The 25,972-nt window shown below is 43.1% G+C and overlaps 2 protein-coding genes across 2 annotated transcripts; both read left to right on the top strand.

The window, feature by feature from the left end:
- Positions 1 to 2,437: 2,437 nt before the first annotated feature.
- On the top strand, positions 2,438 to 12,265 carry otop1 (otopetrin 1). Its single transcript, XM_037101630.1, has 6 exons — positions 2,438 to 3,159; positions 3,365 to 3,501; positions 4,224 to 4,282; positions 4,500 to 4,630; positions 8,050 to 8,957; positions 10,178 to 12,265. Exons 1-6 carry the CDS (start codon positions 2,775 to 2,777, stop codon positions 10,346 to 10,348), a joined length of 1,791 nt encoding a protein of 596 aa, XP_036957525.1. The 5' UTR covers positions 2,438 to 2,774; the 3' UTR covers positions 10,349 to 12,265.
- Positions 12,266 to 14,288: 2,023 nt separating this feature from the next.
- drd5a (dopamine receptor D5a) lies at positions 14,289 to 17,193 on the top strand. Its single transcript, XM_037101532.1, has one exon. It carries the CDS (start codon positions 14,545 to 14,547, stop codon positions 15,925 to 15,927), a length of 1,383 nt encoding a protein of 460 aa, XP_036957427.1. The 5' UTR covers positions 14,289 to 14,544; the 3' UTR covers positions 15,928 to 17,193.
- The last annotated feature ends 8,779 nt before the right edge of the window (positions 17,194 to 25,972 follow it).

Genomic DNA, 25,972 nt, shown 5'->3' with positions numbered 1-25,972 from the left:
ATGATTTACTACTTCTTAATGTGAAGTCATGACGTGAGCTATTCTGTCATTTTTTGATGAGATGTACCATCTTTATTTTTTTTGCCTAATTCTATGTCCTTTCTTTGCAGTTCAAGGATAGGCTCCTGAAGACACATTAAGCTCTAACCAACTTTTGTATTACATATACTGTGAATTTCTATGGTGAACATGCACACTTTGATTAATGGATATTTTCCTACGATGATGTTTTACAAATGTCCCATATTACCATATAGACATCCCAGACAGACGTGTTAATGCTCTTCATTGTCGTAGATTTACTGGTCCAGGTGTGTGTGATGGGATTTTGACGGATGTCTGATTGATCCAGATGAGTCTACAGCCCTACTTAAGATAGTCTCCCCCATTGTTTTGTGAGATAACCTAAAGAAATAAAGTCCTGAAAAAATCTAAAACCTAAAATCTAACTGAGGTATTAAGTGCACACTCTTAGGAAGAAAATGTGCTTCAGTGTCAGAAAGATCATACTGGGTGGCTCCTATCAGAGTGTTATCATCAGCAATGATGCACCAATACACAGCATTTTAATCCTGTAGCAGGTCAAACTAAATTGAAACTTTTTTTTGTGTGCACTGAAATCCATGATATTGCATCATATTTTAAAAGATAGTAGGTGTAGCCCTGCAGCTTTCTGGAAGAGGAGTTGATTTTATCCCTTATGTATACTGCAGGGTACAATAATGCATCCTATTGTAAATTATTAAAGTCAATTATAATTGAAGTGAAAAGTAGCAATGCTCCCTTGTGAAATGTGGTGTGGTACAAGTATAAAGGAGCATCACATCTCAAGGACAAGTCATCAAGTTGATCTTCAGCCTCTAAAAGCTATTGTTTTTAAAGATGAAGCTTTAAGTGAATCACACTGTTATTGATTTTTCTTCTTCCTGAAATGCAAACAACAGAGTTCGAGCGCTTCCAGATTTAATCAAAATGTTCAGACTTAATCAATCGCCCATTAAGGCGCCTGATAATGAGGAGTTGCGACTCTTTTTCTTTATCGCGCTGACTCTCAGTGATCAAGAAATCGATACCCGGCGGGTGGCGCTGAGATGTGCTGTTCGGGAGCATGAATGGATTGTCTCTCCTCGTGACGCTTTTGTAGCGCGTCGTTTGCTGGAGGCTGACGGGCCAGGTGGGTGTCTGATGTCTCCTGCACGTGACATGCGCAGATCTCAGATGTGCTAACGAAGGAAAATAAACGGAATAGCTGTTTGACCTGTACGCACACGCGTATCAATGGCAGGGCTGAAGCTGCCACGGTGTGTACACTTGCGAGTTCGTGCGCAATTACGCGCCGTTTCCTTGCGCATGGTCCCCACCGCTCTCTGTGCTGTGTGCTTACAGTGCATGTAACATGGATATCTTCTGTGAACAAAGACAAAGACCGAACACACAGAACAGGTTACTTTAGTGCCGCTAGTTTTTAGTTAATTGATCTGATATGCGTAAAATAAAGATATTCTGGAAATTGATATTAGTAAACCATGGCTGCTGCAATTATTAACCATTAAATATCCATATGAGGACTCTCAGCTACTTGTCCCAACGGCTTGTTGTTGTTTTAATGTTTTTGCGTCCAAGTTGCAGGACTAGGTTGACTCATGCGTCCCGGGGGACTGACAGGACGCCTAAAGCAGAATAGGAACTATTGTGAAGCTGCTGCCGCCTCGTGTATCCATTTCACTAACTCTCTTTCACTTTTTAATTAGGCTGTTTTTTTCTTCCTTTAAAGAAGGACCCATATTTGCTTTTTAAAAATTGATCAATGATTTGATTTGATTAAGTCCTGAACACCACTCCCATCACCCATCACACCAAGTACCTCTGAGTGTATGTGAGCGGTCCCTCTATTGTTATGCTGATTGCGCGCATCCGCCCAGGTTATTTCTATTGAACCAGAGGTGACATATAAAAGCTCCCGGCGCTGACGGTCTCACTGCTCTCCGTCTTTACATGCACACAAAAGCCATTGAGAATTTGACCGATGAAATCGGATGCTTCTTTTTTTTCCACCCTAAAAGCAAAGTTTGTAACCTGCACATCTCAACAACAAGTCGGACGCAGAGCTTTGAGGAGGTGACACTTGGATCTTAAGTGCAGTCAGGACAGGTCACTCGCCTCCAGCCTGTAAAAATCGCAGGTTTGTGAAATGTCATCTTTCTTTTCATCTCATCCAGGCCTGCATGCTTAACACCCGATAGCTACCCTGAGAGGATTTCAGCAGACTTGGACAGACTGGCTGGCAGCGACTCTGAAGAGGTGGATTTGGGCGAAGCTCGTTTTCTTGTCTTTCTTTTTTCCTCCTTTTTTTTTTTGCTGTTATTGTGGATCATTCCGTGCTCAGTGTTTTTGCTTCTCTAAGCAGTGAATGGTTGGCACGGCGAGCCCAGTGGTTTCTCTGAATCATATGGGAGTTTCAAGAGGACGGGGGTCCGGGATCACCAAAGACTGAAACGCAATCTCCCATTTTCAGTTACAAGGCCAGATATTTCAGTTTCAGGGTTACAAGATGACAATGGCATCTATCAAGTCCATCCTCGGCGAGGCTGGACATGGAAACTATGCGTGACCACTGAGCCGGACCTTGAAGATTGAATGAGCATGTTTGGCACAGTACCTACTCTGCTGAATCCCCACCTTGTAGCAACAGGTTACGCACCTGGCCTCCCTCAGATGCACTTATAGCGCGTGGCTTTGACTTGACTCTTCTCTCGGCACCGTGGTTTATATACATGTCTCCCACCATGGTGGAGCACAGCGGCCTGGATATAATGTGTCTGAACAAGTACTGCCACAGTTCCTCCTCGTCGTCCAGCTCCGAGCAGGACAAGAAGATTTTCTCCAAACTAAAGAGCAGCTTGTCGGGGGACTATCCGAGGAAGAACGCGGAGTTCCTCAGCGGTCAGTACGGGACCAACCTGCTGCTGATCGGGGCGGCGTTGATGCTGGCTATTGCGCACCATGGGCCCTCTGTCAAGGAAGAGCACCTGCTGTCCTTCGTCACCTGCCTCATGATCCTCCAGCTGATCTGGATGATGTGGTACATCCTGGTGCGGGACAGACAGAAGAACACGCGGACCGAGAAAGATGTCCACGCTACAACATGTTGGATAAGAGGTGAGTTTGTAAGGTTACGCACAAGATGACACGGGTCAATGCGTAAAATGGCAAAGTCATGTTCATCCTCCCCATCTATAATCATAATGTTGACAAGAACGCAGGGTTTGACGAATGGAGGAACACCTGAATGATTTATTTTGATGTATAATTGTTCTTTCAGTGGCAATAACAACTTGATCTTTATTCTCTCATTCCTTGGTAGGTGGTTTGACTCTCCTTGCACTCCTTTCACTGATCATGGACGCTTTCCGAATCGGGTATTATGTTGGCTATCAGTCTTGTGTGTCGGCCGTGCTCGGGGTATATCCTGTCATCCATGCAACCCACACCATAGCGCAGGTAAGTTTACAACCCCACTTTAATTTCAATAAGGTGATAATCTTTCAGCAGTGTTACACACTGTGGCTTTTTTTTCCCCTCCCGTGCACCACTTAACCAGGTAGGTCTGCGAATAATGTGCTCTTTGTTGCTGAGGCGAGTACACAGTTGCTGCAACACTATAATCCTGTCATTGTCCATGTTACTTGAGTGTAGCTGCATATGACGCGATTAATCCTGCCGGTGAATGGATTTTAAGGATTCTGACGCTGCTGTTTATGGAATATGGTTTTACATTTACAGGGTGCACCATGTAGTTTTGGGGTATGAGATAAAATAAACAAAATCATTTTTCATGACTTTAATGATCTCTACAGGACAACACAATTTCATCCTGTTTTGCTTTGTTTATATTTTTCTACTTCTAAGTGGCTACCTATCTAGCGCTAAACACTCTTCTGGGGAGCTTGGAGCCCTTAGAGGAAAATAGGATCCCCAGAACACTGTTCGAAGCTACAAAAAAAAAAAAAAAAAAAAAAAAAAAAAAGGTGGCAGGGTCCACCACATATAAACAAATTAAAACGGTATGAAATTGTCCTTTAAAACAAAGTTATGTGTAGACTTAAAAAAGTCTATGAGGATCTTTATCTTCTGATTAAGTTTCTTCCCTGAAACTACACATTGCACCTTTAAGATAATGTTTTCTGAAGCTCTTTATATGAACGTCTTGTGTCTTGTTTCAGGTGCATTTTCTCTGGTTTCACATCAAAGATGTCATCAAAAGCTTTGAAACATTTGAGAGGTATGTGAAATATGTGATATTATCATTTCATTTCAAAATGCTTTCGCTGTTGCCATATCAATTCTGCTACACTCGTAAATCATCGGTCACAAAAAACCTCACCAGCCACTAAAGAATGTGCACGATACGAACATGCATGCACATCAGGTAAAATCAGCTGCCACATGCAATTAAACGACCGCTCATCGACCTCGTCTTCAACTCTTTGTATCCTCAGATTTGGTGTGATCCACGCAGTCTTTACCAACCTCCTCCTGTGGTGCAACGGTGTGATGTCAGAGGCCGAGCACTTCTTGAACAACCACAAGAGGAGACTCTCTGCCCTGGGCTACGGAAACCTCACTATAGGTAAGGGCCAAGGGGTCGATTGTTGGCTTGTACCTGGAAGGAAAAGTACAATGGTCCACTTGAGAGCTCGTCTCAATGGATGAAAGCAAAAGGAAGGAGAGGAGGGTTAGCGGTGGGGAAGGGAGGTTAGCTCGGCAGCCCAGTGGGTCTTGTTTGTGTCGAACGTCTCTCTATTAGGTTTCAGGAGAAACACAGCGTTGCTGGCACTGAGGCCCCCTCCCCAGCCCCTTTCCCCACACTTCAGCCACCACCACCCTCCTTGGCAACCCCCCGCTTGACCTCAGACGGCTTTGTCCCCTAGGCTGCTTTCTCCCAAGGGTGCTGCAATTACAGTAACTGATACATCTAAACCTAGGGTTGGGGGGTTCAGCTGCTCCTCCTCATATCCGGCTGACTGTGAGGCTGGCTGCACCCTGACTGCTGTTCCCTTTTTAATTAAAGGGTGCAGTACCATAGTGGTGGCCTCCGGGGGGTGAGGGGGTGGGAGTGGGTGAGTGAGGAGCACACGGCAGGGTTTTGTTGAGATGATCTCCAGGGGCAGCAGCGATACCACAGCGTGTTGCGGTGGGCTTGACAAGGAGTATAAAAAGTGCATTGTCATCAAATTCTAAGATATTCAGGTATCCAGCTAATGAGCCAAAACTCAAAATAATGATTCTTGAGCCACAAGAGGTACTATGGAAAGTTGCTGCAAAAGTTTGAAAACAAACATTATTGAAACTTTTTATAGGCTTCTGCCACGAAAGTCTAACCTAGGAGCAGAACAAATAAGGAGTGGCTAAAAATTGCCACCCTTGTTTGTAGGCAAGCCATGAAAAGCAGAAGTGGACACGAGGACCAGCTCTGAATTTAGTATCAGCTAATTATCAAGCCGACTGTTGTGGAGATCCAACTTATAAGGCAGACATCAGTGTAGAGGAGTAGTGGTTTCCAATTTATGGTCAAGACCCCAACATCTGGTTGAAAAAAACATATTATTAAGAAGATTATCAATCTGATATTGCTGGTACACAAAAGTATGTTCATCTCTCAGATTGTCATCTTATCTTTGCTCTTTTTCTTTGCGAATAACTGGTGGTCGGACCTCTTCATACCACTAACTCTAGGAGATACTGTATCAATCAATCAATCAATCAATCAATCAATCAATCAATCAATCAATCAATCAATCAATCAATCAATCAATCTTTATTTGTATAGCACCATTTCACAACAAAAGTCATCTCATGAGGCTTTCCAAATGGAGCAGGTCTGAACCAGGTCTACTCCTTAATATCCTTTATATGACGGTCCTTCCAGTAATTGAGGTACACATTAGTACTTTTGGGATTAACAGTAATATGATTATGTAAATGTTAATAAGACATTTAAAGGCACTTGCTTGTTTAATGAGGATTTCATTACTTCATGGTAATGAAAGCCTCGTGAGTTTCATTTGTTTACGAAAGCATTACAAACACACTTAATTAAACTTAAACTTATGTATGATGTTATTACTAATAAAGCTCCAAAAAAGGTCAGTTAAGTTTTAACAATTACATATTAGGTAAGTGAGTTAAACTCAATAAATGTGTTTGTAATGCTGTTATAAACATCATATAAGTGCTTAACATTACCATACAATCCAACAATAAATTTGTTAATTAGAGTTGATTTTATTAATGCTTATATAGTCTTTTTAATGTTAATAAGCAGCAAGGCTTGAGGGCCTTATAACGTATTAACTGACATTTACTACAAGCAGCTTAATGTAAAGCTTAATATCAGTTTTTGGTTTAACTGGTCAAAACTGGTAGATACACAGCTCGTGCTGACAAATAGACTTTACCACATCCCATAAAGGTTGAAAAACGCTGCCTTTGTGAACAGACGTGTGGGCTTCTGATACTCGCTAATGTTCATCGTCCTAATGCAGGCACGTCCTAGAAGAGATTGTGTTTAACTTTGAAAATAAGATCGCATTGGAGCAAGACGATGTCAACACTCAGCTCCAATCTAATCTAATCTGCATATGGAAACAGCTCTCTTGAAACATCTAAGATTGGATTGGGTTAGGGTTCAGTGGCTCTAATTATGCCTGCAGGCTCTCAAAACATTTGTATTACTAACTAACTGCTCTTTCTCTACACAATGTAGTATTGATATTCTCATTGATTTTCATTAGATCAAACGTGTGGTTTCCTATACATGGTTGTTTTTTTTTTTTTACCTATCTAATATCGATTTATTCTTATGCTAATTCTGTTATTGACATTTTTAGTTTCTCCTCCTTGCTGCCAATTAAGTATTATGTCCCGATACAACCCTAATTAAAACAAACCAATGAGATGCTGTGTAAAACATAAATAAGGCAGAATTGAAAATAGTAAAAAGACAAAACACTTAATGTTTTACCTCATCAACCTTTTGTAAATATTTGCTTATTCTGAATTTAATACAGACACCATGTTTCTAACAGGGGGACAGGTTGGGACAGGGGCAACAAAAGACAGGCAAAGCTGTGAAATGCTCCAAAAACACATGTTTATAAGATTCAACAGGTAAACTGGTTCACTGGTATCAGGTGATGGTATCATTATTGGGTATGAAAGGGATGTCCTCAAAAGGCTGAGTCATTCACAAGCAAGGATAGGGCGAGGTTTACCACTTTCTCATACACATGATTCTATAAAGGATATTATTACATGGGCATGGTAAGCACAGTTTGTTTACAAATGATCGCATTTCTATTTATGTTTAACACAGTATCCTGACATTTGTGGAGCTGGGGTGTGGTTTGGTGGATGTGGTTTTGTTAATATTGTCTTAAAAAAAGACAAACTGTGACAGTGTAGGACATAGAATATATAACATTCATTTTTACTAGGAAAACACAGCGAGATAAAAGTACAACGGAGCCAAGACAGGATCAAAATAGCAGCGTCAAGAACACTGCAAGACAAGCAAAAACAACAACAACAACAAATCAAACCACAAGAGCAGCTAGTACAAGAAAATACATTTTGTAATACAGTAAATTGACAAGGTAACAATACTCAGGCATGTGTCAAGCAACTACAATTAGTAGTAACCACTTCCATTATCCTGCATTTACCTCTATTTAAAGATATGCATTATGTGAGAATTTTAGCTTAAAACTGGCTAGTTGCAGGTCTAACTGAGCTGAGCTTGACCTGCAGATCACCAAGAATAAGGGCTGTAGTAGAACTGGCCGGATTTTCCAGCCTCCAACATGACAGAAGGCACTGCTGTTTGAATTTAAATTGAAGTGATTATGAGATCATGTATGTTTTGCAGGGAGAAAAACTTCTGTCTTGAGTAAGTAGGAAAATCGCCTAAAATAGTTGCATAAATTAAGATGTATCAGTGTTGGAAAATGGATACATTTCTCATGAATCCCTTTTACTGTGTTTTCGCAGTGCACTCAGAGCCTCACTGTAACTGCACCACCAGCACCTGCTCCATGTTCTCCAGCAGCCTCTACTATCTCTATCCATTCAACATCGAGTACCACATCTTCGTCTCGGCCATGCTCTTTGTCATGTGGAAGAACATCGGACGGACCATTGACCTTTCCATGACCCGGAAACGGCTGGCTACCAAAACCCAGGGCCTGACCTTAGGCCCCATTCTGGGTCTAATTGCACTGGCCAGCACTATCGGGATCCTGGTGGTCTACATCACCCATGTCGAGCAGTCCCTCCCAATGCGCCAGTCAGCCATTTCCATGTTCTACATTTATGGCATTGTCATGCTGGTGATCATGTGCTCTACCGGTGCTTCAGGTCTGCTCATATACCGAGTGGACCACATGCCGCTGGACACCACCAAGAACCCATCCAGACAGCTGGACACAGAGCTGCTGTTTGGATCCTCTATCGGCTCGTGGCTCATGTCCTGGTGCAGCGTAGTGGCTGTGTTAGGCACCAACAGCAGCCCTCCTTACCGCTGGACCAACCTTGTCTACTCTCTGCTCATTGTGCTGGAGAAGTACATCCAGAATCTCTTCATCATAGAGTCCCTTTATCGCCAGCAAGAGGATCGAGAGCGAGAGGACCCCGAGCTACTAGCATCTCCAGAAATCTTCTCGGTGACGTCCTCTTTGGCCCCTCCATACAACGGCATCATCAACCGAGCCTATGAGACTCCAGACAGGTCCTGTGTCACCATGGAGAACGAGCAGGAGGGGAGCGGACAGGTGTATAGGTGTCCAAGGAAACCATCGGAGGTGCCACTGCCTGTGGGAAACAAAGTAGGGGAGCCCACAAATATAAAGAGGCAAATTCTGAAGAACATTGCTGTCTTCCTGCTCATGTGCAACATTTCGGTAAGAATTTCTACCTGTCTAATCTCGACCCAATTGCCAGCATAAATGTCAAGTATGTTTCTGCAAAACCACAGATAAGTTCTCCAGTTGTCTGTCGTCACCACACTGTGCTTATGCTCTGCTAAAGTTTAGGCACACAATACACCTGGTAATGCTTAGGAACACATCACAGTTTGGCTTCAAATATCTCCTGTGGTCACCGCAAACATGGCTGGTAAATGTCCAGAGGTCTCCTATAAAACACCCACCTCTGTCGTAACATACATGGTCGGAGATGGCCCAACTTTACATGAAAAACATTCTGTTTTGGTCGTCTGAGGGGACCAGGTCCCCAGTGATCTGCCACAACAAACACTTGAGCTGCAGTCGCCTGTTTGGCCACCTTGTCACCTGTACCACCACCTTGCCCTCCACCTCCAGATGTGAAAGTTTGGATGAATCTGTGGTTTGCAGAAATCTTAATTGCTAACATTATATCCTGTTACACGTCATGTCTCTGTGAACAGATGCCTGCATATCTATGCAGAATCTTTGGGCAAGGGACAAGATTTTGGTTTAGGAAGCGTTCCCATTTGTAGCCTGAGTAGTACCGACCACCTTTGAGTGGGATTTGGTTGCATTCATGTAAACAGTCGGAGTGGACAGCAAAAGAGGCGGTAGGGATTGACCAAAATATTATTTTTGAACCCACTGGCTTTTTGTTACATTTTAACAGTTTAAATGCGTCCATACGCAGATTTCTGTTTATTGAGATTAGTCGTCTCTTCATGCCAACTCCATTCATATCTCAAGTTGCTATTTCAACTGTAAACACATGGAAGAGGAAGTGTTGGCCCTCATATCTGGTTATCAACTGGCAGCAGAGGCTAAATCATCATCAGATTATAGCCAATGGGTTTCAAGGTGGATACCTGCCAAATTGATCACTGAATGTAGACTTAATTAGATTTAGGCAAGTTTTGCAGTATACTGTAGAAAGTCTTAATAATGGCAATCATAATGGCAGCTATCCAAAACATATATTTGTTAACTGAATGCATACCGAAAATTTGAAACCAAACAAGATTTACTCCTCCAAAACTTCCCTGTAAGTGTTTATCTATTAATTCTTTCTTTATCTCGGAAGCTGCTGATTGATGTCCCATAGTGACTGCCCTCAAGTGGTTAAAAAAAAAATATCTATGACTGCAGGTTTAACTCCTTTAATTTCTTTCTTTCAGCTGTGGATCCTTCCTGCCTTTGGCTGCCGGCCACAGTACGACAACGGGTTGGAACAGGAGACATTTGGCTTCAGCATGTGGACCACAGTTCTCAATTTCGCCATCCCTTTGAACCTTTTCTACCGCATGCACTCAGTCGCCTCCCTCTTCGAGGTGTTCCGCCGGGTCTGACAGAATCGCAGATGAATGACAATGCCAGATAACATGCACAGGAACACTTGTCACCATCGGCTACATGGGAGTGTCTCAGAGCGCAGGTCAACCGTTCAGGAGGCAGTCTGGGTCACACTCTGACAGACATGAAAGCAAGCCGTGGAGACAAACAAAACAGTGTGGGGATTACAGAGGAAGACAAACTTATTAGTCCATGTTCCTTGAAGACTTTGTATAACGTGAGGCTTATTCAAGACTGCGATGAAAAGAACCTTTCTACCTTTCATCCTGTATTCACACGTCCAGTGCGTTTGTTCCTCACTGATACATCATGCAAAATGCTGTGTCTGCCACGCACATGTAATAACTGAGAGTATACCACAGCCACTGGAACACCTATTAGTCTCAAATATCTAATTATGTAATAGTACTGTATCTTAATGGAGCCACACTGGTGTTCCACTTGACTCATATTTTATCTGCATGTGAAATGATCATACTGTATATGGAGATGGTTCTCATTTACTTCTCTTAGTATTTCAAGTAGTTTAATGGAACACTTGAGCTACACTGATAGTGACAATCTTAGCACTATATCTTGAATAATCTCTATGAGTTGGACTATAGTTCTCAGACGTAGGACCTGCCTCTCACAGTCATTTAAGGGTCATCATTGTCCATTTGTAAGGTGAATGGTAAGTTACGTTCAAAGTGTTGTTACTAGGTAGCGCTACTGTTTTTGTTATCCCGGAACCTTGTGTATCAGCATTAGAAGTGCAAGGTGAGATAACAAATGTCCTGACAAACAGGTTTCCCATCTACACCCTGATAACGCTGAATTCTTCATACACAGCGAGGTCCAAAAGTCAGAGACCACATTAAAATCATCTATATTCACGTAAACCAGTGAGGAAAGTGAAGGAAAGCATCAGAAGTCAAACTGTAAGCTGAAGCTCTCGCAGTGTCCAGACTAAAGGTTTCCTGGGAGCAGTGAGTGAAACTCTAAAATACCAATATCCAAAGCACGATCAGGCAGAACCATGGTGACCACTCCATCAGAAGATCAATACATTGAGCTTAGGTCCCTAAGAGATAGAAGAAGAAGCAGAAGTAGCTTCATCACAAATACAGTCATCAGGTTTTTCACAAACTTGTGCAGTCCATACCAGCTTGAGTGCATCTGTTATTAAAGAAAAAAGGGGAACATACCAAATACTAAGATATTCTGACATTCATTGCCCTTTTTCATTGATTGGACTTTTCATGAAATTGGCACATGATAGGCAGTGACATTATCATTTGTAATTAAAGAAAACATTGTTACATTTGGAATAAATGCAAAAAAAGAAGTAGACTAGTGGTCTCAGTCTTTTTGACCCTGCTGCAGTTTATCATTAAAGTGGGAATCTTGGGAATCTTGTATTGGAATACTTTAAGGATTATTACGCCAGATTCTTACAAAATCAAATGTTGCAGTGATAACCGTAGACCAGATATTATATGTTTACACCAGAAGGATCAATAGAAAAAACACCCCAGTCTGTGACATTAACATGAATAGCAGATTATCTACTTGTACTGTACAAATCAATGTATATCTTCAGCTAAGCAAGTTCTCAACCTGGTGCTATCCACTGTATGTGTTCTCACTATGTGCCAACGTGTGGTAAAACCCTTGTTTTTGTAGGTGCAAACGGCAATAATATATTATCTCTGTAAATACTGTCATGCTGATCAGAATCATCATTCAGAAACTGTGATATGATTTTGTGTAATTCCACTGAAATGGTGCTCAAATGAAATTATGTGTACAATAGTGATGAATGTATATCTTTCGCCTTATTGAAATAAAGAATAGTTTTCTTTTTGTTTCATACACAAGACGTGTCAAATCTCTAGGGTCAAAAAGGCTGAGACCACAAGTCCAAATTATGTTATCATAATTTTGCTTTTTCAAATAATTGTAATAGCCCACTATTCATTACAAATAATAACAATGAGACAAATAGTGGAGTGGAGTGCCTGCTGTCATTAAAACGCAGGGGAACATAACAAATACCAAGCTCCTGTGAACTCTGGACAGCATGGACATTTTTGACAACCCCCCTCCCCCAAATCTTCTTGTGATATCGCAGAATTTCATGGACAAGATTAAACTTTTCACTCAAACCATCCAGTTTTAATGGTCCCAGCCTTATTTGCTCTCCTGAACACGAGGATCTCTGTGGATTGTTCCTACATTTTTGCTCATTTTCTCAATGGGCTGCAGGTGTAGAAGCTCTTTGCACCACAGGATGGCACCACATGTTTATATTTTTGAGGAGTTTGATTGGACTGTCCGACTATGGGCACCCATAGCTTGGATGGCTGCCCCATCACTTCTTAACAAAGCCTGCTTCTTGCAAAAATGTCCATAAAAGTGAAGACGCAGCTCATTTTTAAGGAGAAGAAATCAAAATATGCTCTCACAAAAACACAACTTTGCCCTTTATGATTGTGGCTGAATTCAAACTAATGATGATCTGGCAACTATTAGTAATATACAAATTGACACAAAATAATGTAACTGAATTCATTTTGTGATTCATCCCCCGTCACTGCAGCTACAATATTCAACATAAACGCATTTAGAGATTAACCTCTGTGGCCATGGTCCCATAGCATAGTAGAACACCGGCATCTGTGGTAACATCTGTCTGAACGTAAAGATTTATATGTGTGAGTCGGACACAGGTTGCTTGCTGACATGACATCCAGGGATTACAGGTCACTCCAGAGAATTTGGCATCGGGCGTAGAGGAGATTATTTTGACGTCACGTCAGAACGATCTGACGGGCGCGCAGACATATCTAAAAATATCCGTGACGTTTCAAAGCCGGAAACGCCGCTGCTGCTGCTGCTGCTGCTGCTGCTCCGCACACGGAGACACAGCAGCGCGCAGAGCCAGTGGCTCTGAACATGCCCGCTGAGAGTGTGAATGAATATGACTCACCTGTTCAGGCAGAGGCGGGTGAGGTGTGACCTCCAGCCGGCGGAGGGCAAAAAAGAAAAAAAAAAAAAACCCTCACAAAACACCAGAATTCCGTGAAAGTCCGAGAAAGGATTTGTTCATGTGTGAACAGACCCGTCGGCTTTTTCCATTGAGCCGCACCGTTGAAATTATTTCACCAGGGTGAAAGTGACTCAATTCACTGATAATTAAACTTAGAACAGAATATGTGTGAGAGAATTTATGTTCTTTGCACTAGAGGGTATTTCAGCCATGGGAGTGTGGTGCTTATACAAGTATGAATAAAATGCGGGTTCATTCATGATTTAGATTAGATTAGATTAGATTAGATAGACAGACAGACAGACAGATAGATAGATAGATAGATAGATAGATAGATAGATAGATAGATAGATAGATAGATAGATAGATAGATAGATAGATAGATAGATAGATAGATAGATAGATAGATAGATAGATAGATAGATAGACTGGTGCTTTGGCGTTACGCTCTGGGTTGTTTGCTCTTTCAGCACCATGGACAGCTCAGCCAGAGCCATTTCTACAGCCTGTGAGAGGCTCGTGTCTCTTCACAACTATTGATTATGAATAATAAGTGGACTGACTCTGGGTGTCTACAGCCTGTCTACAACACACAACACACAGCTGCTTTTGTCGTCACAAACTTGGATCTCCCTACAAATTGTCACTCCTGTCACACACAGACTGACCACAGTTCGCAGACAGCTCTGACTGATTTCGACTTTTTAATCACACACTTCGAAGCCACACGATGAGAGCCCCTCACCTAACGCATTGCACAGTCGTGCGTAACTCCACGCACAGAGGAGGCGTGATGCTGTCTGTGCGCAGACCTGGTTAGGTTAGTGTGTGTTCAGGCTGCAGGGACTCCCTCCTCACCCACGCCGCGCTCAGGATACCTCGGACTGGGGAGATTCACAGAGGCAGCCAGATCAGACGACAGAGCCCGGCCAGACTGCAACATGTGCTCGCCACTGCTCGCTGCGTTTCAGCCCCTCAGCGCACCTGGCACGTCGCTCGGCTCCGTTTTAACGCGCTCGCTTCTCTCTCTCCGTCTGTTTTGCTCTCCACATCATGCTGGCAGCCGAGCGGGTCAATGGGGACCACACGGTGAATGGCTGTTAACTGCGCCCGTCAACGCGCACGGAGCTATGGACTGCAGTTTTACTTGAAGAGAGGCACATGGAGAACCCAGCCAAGTATCTGTCATCGGTGCAGAGGACTGACTCTGTGCCGGCACCCTTGGGAGAGATTATGTGGAACAGCACCGAAACAGAGGCAACAGACGACGGGAGGAAGGATATGGTGGTGCGCACGGTGACGGGCTGTCTGCTGTCCCTGCTCATCCTATGGACCCTGCTGGGGAACATCCTGGTGTGCGCCGCGGTGCTGCGCTTTCGGCACCTGCGGACCAAAGTCACCAACATTTTCATCGTCTCCCTGGCTCTATCGGATTTATTCGTGGCCGTCCTGGTGATGCCCTGGAAAGCTGTGGCAGAGGTGGCGGGGTACTGGCCGTTTGGCACTTTCTGTAACGTGTGGGTCGCTTTCGACATTATGTGCTCCACCGCCTCCATCCTCAACCTCTGCATCATCAGCGTGGATAGATACTGGGCCATCTCGAGCCCCTTCCGCTACGAGAGGAAAATGACCCAGCGTGTTGCCTTTGTTATGATAAGCATCACTTGGACGTTGTCTGTGCTCATTTCATTCATACCGGTCCAGCTCAACTGGCACAAAGCCAGCGCTGACGACGCAGCCGGGGCGCACAACTCCTCCGCGAGTCGGCAGGTGGAGGAAAACTGCGACTCCAGCCTGAGCAGGGAGTATGCGATATCCTCCTCTTTGATAAGTTTCTATATTCCCGTGGCAATTATGATTGTGACTTACACCAGAATATACCGGATTGCACAAATACAAATCAGAAGGATAGCCTCCTTGGAGAGGGCGGCAGAGCACGCGCAAAGTTGCAGGAGCAACAGAATAGAGTGCCAACACCACACCACCTTGAAGACGTCGATCAAGCGGGAAACCAAAGTGTTCAAAACTCTGTCGGTGATTATGGGCGTGTTCGTGTGCTGCTGGCTACCTTTCTTCGTCCTGAACTGCATGGTCCCGTTCTGCGACAGGCCCGCCACTGACCGGGACGCGGGGCTGCCGTGCGTCAGCGAGACCACCTTCGACGTCTTCGTGTGGTTCGGCTGGACCAACTCCTCCCTGAACCCCGTCATTTACGCCTTCAACGCCGAGTTCAGGAAGGCCTTCGCCAGCCTCCTGGGGTGTCGTAACTTCTGCTCCAATACGCCGGTGGAGACGGTGAACATCAGCAACGAGCTGGTCTCATATAATCAAGACACCCTCATCCACAAGGAGATCGTGAACGCCTACGTCAACATGATCCCCAACGTGGTTGAATGTATCGAGCACGAGGAGACTTTTGACAGGATTTCACAGTTTTCTCACAACAACGAGAACCCCACCGACTCGGTTTGCGACCTGGAGGACTGCGAGGCGGACATCAGCCTCGACAGGATGTCCCCGTTCACACCTAATGGATTACACTGACTCCAACGTTCATGTCTCCCCGTGCGTAAAATGGATGTATTGATATCAACGCCATCGTTCATTCTGCTCCCATCTTCCCCCCGCAAAAAAAAAGCTCCGATCAGGGGAGCTACTGAGCAGCGGCCCTCGCCGCTGCTGCGGGATCTATTTCATGACTTGCTCGTGGACACCCCAGCAGGGCAGTGTCTCTGTAGCCGCCCTGCTTTGCCTCGTATATGAGATGTGATGTTGTCGTCCTGTTCTGGAAAAAGAAAAAAAAAAAAAAAAGAAAAAAAGAAAAAAAAAGTGATGTGTAGGTGTTTATTTACATGACAAGTGAAGTCTGTGTTCATTTGTTCAAAGGTTCAGTGTAGTTGAAGCTGTTGTTTACGCGCAGGCGGAGCGTCCGTGTCTCTTATCCATCCAGGGTTTGGGGGGAGGGGGCAGGCTCAGTATGGAACAACCTTTTTGCTGCTTCAAATCCTCACGTGTATCCAGTGCCCGTCTTACCCACTGAGTATGAAAACTGAGGGCAGCCTTACAGACAGTGCAAACCAAGACAGTTCTACTCAAATGCAGTCTTTTCCAGCGCCTTATAGCTTATTCAAAGAAGGAGTTTGGAGACATGAGAGGAATGTGTCTGTGTGGAGATTAAGTTACATGATGCCAAAATGCAGTATTAAAGTGTTTACCCACCCCAGTGACTCGTCCAGCACACCTGATCTGCACCTCATGGACTGTATGCAGTTTGATCCAGACTCCAGATGGCCTTTGATGGAGCCGAACATGCAGCTACAAACACATAGCAGTGGGCCTGTTTACACTGGATTCACTCATCCAAATCAAAGAACCCTGCAGCCATTGTAAGAGTGAAAAACTGTGACTTTTCTGTGATCTCTCGTTTCTCATCGAGGCCAAAAGAACGACTGAACGGTTCGGCTCTCTCAGGCGCACTGAGCTCACACTGAGCTCGCAGAAGAAAGCAGAAAAAACAAAGAATCCACACTGTCCTGAATGACCAAAGATTTCAAGGAGTGAATCGATAACTCTGACACAATGAGGCGACGGAGTTTTGTCAGCCAGAGGAATGGTCGCTATAAACACACACACACACACACACACACACAGGCCACTGGGTCAACACAACCGGATGTCACACACCACCTCTCCCCCACACCTCTCACCTCTTTAACTTTGTACTGTACAGATGACCTGATGATCTGAATGTATACTGCTGTCCTTTTAACAGTGACGTGTGTCATCATTTGTCTAATAAAATGCCGTCATGCTGAGAGGAACAGAGTGCTCTGGTGGTGTCTTCGTCAAGGTGACATTTACCTTTTCCCAACTTTTGCAGTGCTGGAGGAACCTTCACCTTCAGATTGCCTCTTTTATTTCGCCAGCATTCTGGACAGCGACTTGAGTCGTTCCCCCCCTCACCCCAAAATCTGACCTGTCTTTTTTAAAGGTTTGTTTTGGGCAGTTTGACAGCAGCAGAGAGTAACAGGGAAGGTTGGCAGAGAAACAGAGAGAGGGAGGGAGAGGGAGTGAGTGAGGGATGACAAGCAACAGAGGATCCCCGGTGGACTCAGACTGGGGAGACTGTGGTTACGTGGTGCACATCTTATTGGCTGCGGCTCCTCCAAGACATTTCCTCAGACTGACCTGTCTTCCACGGGTTCAGACAGCTCATGCACTTCCTCTGGCAGGGACAATGAGTTTTGACTCTTGCAAGATAAAAGCAGCACTGTTTCGTATGTATGTAAAGAAAGCGGGAAAAAGGAGCAATGCACGCCCAGGACGAGCAGCTCTGCTCTTCATGGAATCTTTTTTTTTTTTTTTTGGGTCAGTATTTGTACTTGTTTTCTGCTCATACCATAAGAACACAATACTTCAGAAACAACTCTTTGTTGAGCTGCCAACAGCATCTGTCAGTTCAGTCTTTCAGCCAGCAGAAATAAAACAAACCAAAAACCCACTGTATGCAAATCTCTCCACCATTCCCACTTTATATAGGTCTTGGCACTAAATTAACAGATGACAGATGCCCACTTTTTATGTGAAGAAACATAGGGCTGATTGAAATGGACTTTTATCCTGGATCCTTTTATGCTGGCTACTTCACCCACAGACCTAGAGGTTGTTTTTTCTTAAAGACAGAACTGAGCAAAAGTGCTGCACAAAACTGATGAGCTGCCTGAAAGCAAAAACATGCATATTTAAAAGTAAAAAAGAAAATCTGTGCCAATTATCTCAGGGGCCCTTGGTGTCTACATTATGTTCACAACAGGGAAGCTATTTGTGCAGCACAACAAAGAAGATAATTAATCCTACACAACACAACTCAATTTGTGAGAGTTTTCCAAAGTTTTTAAATGTTAAAGTGAAACTCTAGTATCACCAGGGTCTCTACACATGAACACGAGCACTGAGAACATTGATTGTGTACACAGAGTTTACTAAAAAGACAGTTTTTCTAACAACTCACGTTAGCTCTAACCGAGACGTACTCGGGGACCAACACCCTGGGTAGAGTGCATGTGGTTCAGTTGAGCTATGTGTAGAGAAAGTTTCATGTTGTGTCGAGCCTTCTTAGTGTTTTAAAATGAGCAATTTCGATGCAAGCGTAAAAGTGCCCCATGCACTCCCACTGAAAATGAGTTTGAGCCGAAAACCACAATATGGTAAATATTAAAAGTCCCTCTTTTATCGTAATTCTGCTTTTAAACGAAGATTTGACTCATAGATATTCACAAAAAAGCCTGGGTTGCATTTTGGCGAGGGTTTCACTTTAACCCATGCCTTAGGTCAGGTCCCTTGGTCTCCCCTGGGATTTACACTATTGAAACAGGTGAGTTTACCAGACCTCAAGGCTCAAAGCGTCATCTCCAGCCAAACCATTTCGTTTGGCTGGAGACCGTTTCCAGCTGAGTTGCATTGTGGGTACTGTAGGCACCAGGTTTTGACGAGAGAGGAGAATCCATAAATCCATAATAAAAGAGACAATCTCTTTGGTTCTTCAACTTTAATATGTCTTTTCCATATCATATTTATAGGTTGAAGCATCAGTGCAGTGTGATTCTCCTGCAGCTGCTTGAGGTGAAGCTCATTTTAATCGCTCTATTGTGAGTCCTGGCCAACCTCAGCTGGCGACTGGCTGGCATGGGAGTGTCATCGAATGATCGATGTAGTTCAGCGGGGACTCGGCCTATGTGCTCACTCTGTCTCTCGCTTCCTACAGCTGACACCCACCCTCCACCCTGTTCTCTTGGTTTGAGCTGTCAACCCCTCCACAGCACACCGCCTACATTACTGATATTGCCGCTCTCCCCACACCACCGTCCATTGTGTTTACCTCAGTTTTAATAAATTACATTTCTTGAAAGTAAATCTCTTGCGTGGACTCCCTTCCTTGTCACATTGCTTGATACAGTTTTTTATTTTTATTGTGTATGAAACAATCTGCCCTTAGACCCTCGATTTTAGTGAGGAAAAAGAAGAAACCTTGGGAAGAACTGCAGAGCAGGGATCCCTTAGGACGGAGAGACATGCAATAGATTTCACGTGTACAGAAAAGGCAGATAGAGTCACAGAGCACACACATTACAATGACAAAATATCTGATACAAGAAGACTACTAAAATACATTTGAAGGGAGTAGCTCCAGGAGGATGACTGAACAGTTTTTTCATTTTAGCCACTTCTTTTTTTTCTTTTAGACAAGAAAATGCATCATATTTTAAAGGTGCAATATGTAAAAAATGGCCACTGCTTCTAACCTACTGTTAGGTAGTTAGCTCAGCTAGCCGTGCAGTTAGTGGCCTGGACCGGGAGCTCGGGGACCAGGGGAGTGTGGGTGTTCACGCAGGATTTTTGGACAGCGATGGGCCAGGACTAGCTAGTTAGCTTGCTAACTTCTGGAGATATCTCTGCAACACAATAGACAGACACCACAAATGGCAAAATGGCTAGTCATTCACATGCTGATGATCATTTCAGTCAACTATTGAATGTTTTCCACAAAAAGTCTTACATATATCCGAGAAAAATGTTGATTCTAAAACGCATAGCCAACACAGAATTTAAAAAGTGACAACTTACCGTTGTTTTCCATTCAGTTTGGTGGAGTTAAAGGTATTGCATTGAAATATGTCAGAGTAGAAGCAAACACTTGCGTGAAATGGAAAAACTCTTGTTGTTACTGTTTATACCAGAACACTGACAAATGGCAGTCTCTACCAGAGAACAACCCCTCAAAATATGACTATTACCTTTACTTACTATGCCTGACACCCCTCTCGAGGGACAGGCCATCTACAATGGACCTCTGGACTTCTTGGTTATTTGTTGTCTTTTCTATAAGATGTCAGTTGTATCCTCGCCCCTTCCCAAGGAGTTCCTGTTCCCTTGAGGGTCATGTGTCAAGGCTTGTCTGGTGGTGTTTGACACCGGGGTTTGTATTGGGTGTCCGATCCATCTTCATCATGTCCTTCCAATTTCATCTGCTGGTGGTGGTTGTGTACTCATCTGCAGATCGATACTGCTGTGGAAAAAAATGAGAATCTTCAACTCCTATGTGTAATCAGTGCTGTACGGTGCAGAGACCAGGAGAATGACAAAGACCGCCACAACCAATACAGTGGACACCTTCACCCACAGCTGCCTCGTAAGGACACTGAAGGTGCAACCCCACCCATTTTACACATTAAAGTGTGTTTACAGGTCTTGGGGTTGACCACTGCATTTATGAATAAAGTAGAATAAAGCCTTTTGTGGCCTTTTTATTGATCTGGTAAACTTCCTCAGTTCAGTGTTACTCAGTGGTTAAGTTGCATTGTGGGTAAAAAAAAAAAGGTTTTGAATTGAAGGAGAATACTAAATTTGGTGAAGCTATCCTTTAATACCTACTTGCCGGACTAAATCAGCAAAAAATAACAGTATAAAAACAAGATATATGAAACTTGTCCTTGCGAACTTCATGGTCACACTCAGGTCCTACAATTTATTATGATAAATCGCTTTTTTGACCAAACTGCAGCAATATGACAGTTTTTCATTATATGCGTAAACTTTATATTATACATTAAGTTTCATTACAACAACTGATGCAGCAGCGGAGTGACAAATTGTAATACAGATGTAAAAAATGTTATTGGGTTGTGACTCCCAGTGACACTGCTGCTTTCCTGTAAAGTGTCTCTCTCTGCACATTTTTTCCAGAAATTAAGACAATCTGTTATTTTCACCTCATCAGGGGCAAATTTCACGCAGCCTCCAGGGATATTAGACCTGGATGACATCGAGATGAGAGCCTGTTAACTGAAACCCCCCAACCGGTGCTTCAGTGTTGTTCACCTCCCACCTCCATCCAGTGGCTGATCAGAGTTTCCCCCTGGAGATGACAGATGTGAGAGGACGGGAGTGTGTCTCAGCGACAACCCGTGAGGCTGTGATTAAAATGGTGCGATTCTGTTCAAACTTGAAGGCTTGGTGCACTTTGACACTGAATCTTAAAAACGTTGGCCTCGTGCGGAGGGAATTATTGAGGGTCCGCTTTTCAAATTTCCATAATTCAGCAGAACATCTGCATGGAGACGCTGCTAATCCAATTTAACTACAAACCAGCGTGATGATGCTGAGGATTGCCGAGATTATTTTAATTTGCTATCTGTTTGCAAAAAGAGAAAAAAAAAACCAACAACAAAACAATAACAATGTTTTGCACAATAATGACTAAATGAGTAAAACAATAAGAAAGCAGCAGCACTGCCGGGGTGTTTTGCTGCTCCGTGTTGTGTCCTTGCAGTGTGGAACAGATATGAAAGGTGGTTTGACCTCGATATTCAGCCGTGACAGGAGGGCTGGAGAGGAAGTGGAGGCAGGCTTAGGGGGGTTACACCATCCGTCAGGACACATTCATCAAAATCACTCCCTTTGCTCCTGCACACACATACATGAGCACGCACGCAAAAAAAGCACACATTCAAAACGTAGATACAACCACTGTTAGAGGAGATTTGCTCTGAATCTCTGTTTTCCGTCTCTTTCCTCACACACACTCCATTCTGCTTGTCTCGCTCTCGCCGCTCAGCATGCCTCCTTACTTCTCTGTCTTCAAGTGATTCTGGTCATCTGAGGAAAAGCACAGAGGCCGCGTGGCTTCCTGTTCAGTTCCTCTCAGAAGAGCCGCGTGAGTACTGCGACTGACACCAATATGAGGTTATCACACCGACTGAATGAACCCCTTAATTACTTTAAATCAAGCCTGACCTGTTTCATCAGCTGGTCCATGATTGACCTGGGAGTCACCTCGCCGATTTAAACGTCACGCCATCCCCTCCCATTCCCCTCGTCACACACCCACACTTCCGCATTCCACTACACAGAGGATCTTTCAACTATGCCTGACATTTAATGATCGCATGTTTTATTCGCATGATAAAAGAGACAGCCTCGCTGAGGCTCAGTCCTTGTACTTGGATCGTTAAGAGATTTTGCTCAGATCACTGAGCCGTTGTTTCATATCTGTATAAAAAACTGAGCTGAGCCTTGAAGATCAGACGTTCCGCTCTTTGAAACTGTGCCTTTCACCTCTCGCTGCCATCCCATCAGTTTCCTATCTCTGATGCAATCTCGGGTTTTAAGTTACTTTCAGTGAGCTTGAACGGAAAGAGAGACTGGTGTCTCTTTTCCCGTAAGGCCACTGGGCTGTGGTGTGCACAAACTCCCACATGGGAGGAATTAAACCTTCTACTCGGTCCGGCTCATTTAGGGCACTACATTGTGCAAGGACAGTGCTCGGAGGGCTTGTTGTTTTTTCGTTACATCCTGTTTCTCCCATCTGCTCGTTTCTTTTCAGCGTGAGCTACTTGATAATGCAAAGATGCCATGAAGAGGAGGAGACGTTGATAGAAATTATCTGTGAAAATCAAAATGCTTTGTGCGAGGACATAAACATCAAGTTTTATGGAGAAAATGGAATGTTGCTGCACTTTCTGAAGAAATCAACTTGTGACCCAACCTCAAATGCACACGTGTCTTCTCTGTCTGTGAGACGAGACATTTGCATTTGTTTATCTGTGAAGCCCTTATCAGGAAGTTGCCGCCTTATTAATCTGCTCTGCTTCAGTGGTCCTTGGGTCCTTATTATAATCTGCATCTAGTTTCTATGCCCCAACTGCCTGGAAATCTTTACAGAGCATCCTAAAAGTTAACACTTGAATTTGAATCCACGATTTTGAAGTGTTTGTATCTGTTTTAGCTGAATTGTTCTTGTATCTTCTATGCATTATTTTTAATTCATGGCCTCATCTTTGTTTTTCTTAAAGTGCAGTATGTAATAATCTTAGTTGAAAACATAAAAAAAATAAAGTATATATAAATATAACAATTTTATGATATTTTATATAACATTTTTCATGTCTAAGTATTGTGTTGCAGAGATATCCACTGAATATGGCATGCTAACCGACTAGCCCTTGTCCCATCCTTGTACAAAGCTCATGTGCAAAGCAGTGACCTTAAATTCTTACATATCGCACCTTTGAGATTCTGTAACTTTTTACTCGACAGCATTGTAGATAAGGGCCTGCCCTCAATGACCTTTGCCTTTTGATAAAATAATACTAATAAAAAAAGTGTAAAGCAATTAGGAATACAAATATATGAGGCAGGTTATCAAGGGGCATGCATTTTGATCATTCCCTCTCAAAGACATATACTGATTATTGCAGTGATCACCTGACTTAACTTAATGACTTTGGTCAGGTGACGCTAACTTAATTTCCCTTTAAATCCTTCACAGCGGGACATTTTTTATCATTTTGGTTCTGCATAAACGTAAATATTCTGATTATGCCAGTGGCTTTGTATGATGCGTTAAGAATTTAGCAGTCAGCTTTTCAGCTCATCTGCTTCATCAGGACTGTGTGGGATGTGGTTAAGTCAGATTTTATCAGCATTTTTCTGGCAACATAAAGAAAAACAACCCAAAATGTAATTGAATTTTGATTTACATAGGGGAGCATCGCTGAAACAATCTTTCAGGGCCTTAAAAAGACATATTGTCAACAATAAGCTTGCATAGGAATCTTAAATCCTTGGGACTGTTCAGGTCAGAAGTAGATTCTGATCTGCAGGAAGCTATTTGCCACCAACAGTCACCAGCAGCACTTTACCACGGAAAACTGACAGATCTTCTAATCATTACAAAGCAGCATTTTTTATAATTATTATTAAGTCGTGAGACCATTTTCTTGTAATCATTAGAGGCCAAATCCTAATTATGAGATGCTCAGCAGGAAATCATATGATACAGAGAAATAATTAATTACTGGAGATACGGAAGTCGTAATTACAACAATTGTTTTTTTCTTATCTTTGATGAATGTGTGTGCTTCTGAATCAACTGCAAAGAAGCACTTCATTCCTTCAATATTCTCTTCTGTTCTATTCTATCAGATGAAAAGCAATCAGATAGGTAATGGAGACCCAGGGTTGAAAATTGTGTGTCTAGGTCTTAATAGCTTGACAGTGAATTGGTTCATCAGACGTCCCACTGGGTGAATAAACCACACAGACTTGATAGGAGAGTGAAGGCAATGGGGCATAGTTACATTGTTTCATGTGAAAGGCGGAAATATTCACTGTACAAGGTATAAAGTGCTCGTAGTGCTTGAAGAAAGGGCAATTAAGCACCGACACTAAATTTGTGTGAGTAAAACGAGCTGTAGGTCACTGACTGTAACACATCCTGTGGTTGTAAATCAATCACGTGGGGAGATTTAGTTCATTGAGTCAGCAACCGTCAGCATTTTCCTCACTTTCATCTATCATCTACGCTGTTAATGGATCGCTGCTTTGCAGGAAAACTGAGTTCATATGACCGGGTCATGATGTGCAGATACTCGCACGTAAGAGCTGAACAGCAAGAGGTCTGTCAACTCAAGACTGTTAATAATGAGTGATTGTTTTCATTCAGTTTGAACTGGTAATTTATCTCATGAAGGTGTCTGACATCATGATGTGATGTTTTGTGAAATAAGCTGTTCAGTAATGTTTCATAGGAACACGCAAATGGTGTATGACTTTATTATAGAAGCATAGCCTCTAAAATTGATTTTTAATCCACTAAATATATCATGTAATTGATCGTGTTGGTGTCGACAAGTGGGGAGGTGGTAACTGGGGAAACGGTTATTGATGATATGTCATGTGCTTGGTGGAACTAGCATAAGAATTTAAGTATGATAATAACAGGCACTTTCAAGGCTTTAGACGTGTTAGCAAATGGAACCAGTAGTGTTAGTAGTATTCACTTGATAAAGTTGCGAACCTAGATCTTTATTAATGAATGAACTGTACCATTCGCTCTAAAAACTAGGATTAAAGTCCTTTAAAAAGTCCCACCATAGAAAACAGCAGTTCTGGTTGAGTGGGCACACCAGAAGCCATGCCTGTAATTTGTACAAGGTATCCAGGGGTTTAGGAATAAGGTGGATATTTCCATCTCAAGTTTTAACCTGTTTGCAGGTTGCTCTGTGCACCAGTGACTTGATCAAATAGAAACATTTGAGGTGTCAGGAGGATAAGAGAATTCCACACGGCGCTTGCACAATGATTTCTGAAGTATATCTGCTTTACAAACTGCAAACCTTTTTAGCTTATGGTGACAGCTCCACAGTATAGGTCTATAGTTATCTCAGTGCATTTTCATTCAAGATTTATTTTTTTTTTTTACAGACACCTTTTATTGAGAATAGAAAGACATGAAATGGAAGAGAGAGGGGAGTGTGACATGCAATAAGGGTCTTCTGGCTGGGGTTCGAGCCAGATTCCGCTGTGTGTGTGGCGTGTGCTCGCAACCACTCGACTACTTTCCTGGTTATTTTAACCCAAAGAAGTGCGCCATCTTGTCAAAGGAAACACTTCGTCTATGACAGCAATTACTGCCATTAAGTACAATGATTCATTATCATAATCACATGGAGCAAATCTGTATGCGTCATTGTATCGCCCTGGTCTGAGTTCCACCTGTGATGATGGACAGAGTTGATTCAGGAGCAGA

Source organism: Acanthopagrus latus, chromosome 6 (genome assembly GCF_904848185.1).
Source record: "Acanthopagrus latus isolate v.2019 chromosome 6, fAcaLat1.1, whole genome shotgun sequence".
Lineage (NCBI taxonomy): Eukaryota > Metazoa > Chordata > Actinopteri > Spariformes > Sparidae > Acanthopagrus > Acanthopagrus latus.
The sequence above is the reverse complement of the archived record's forward strand: the minus strand, read 5'-3'. Positions and strand labels throughout refer to the sequence as shown.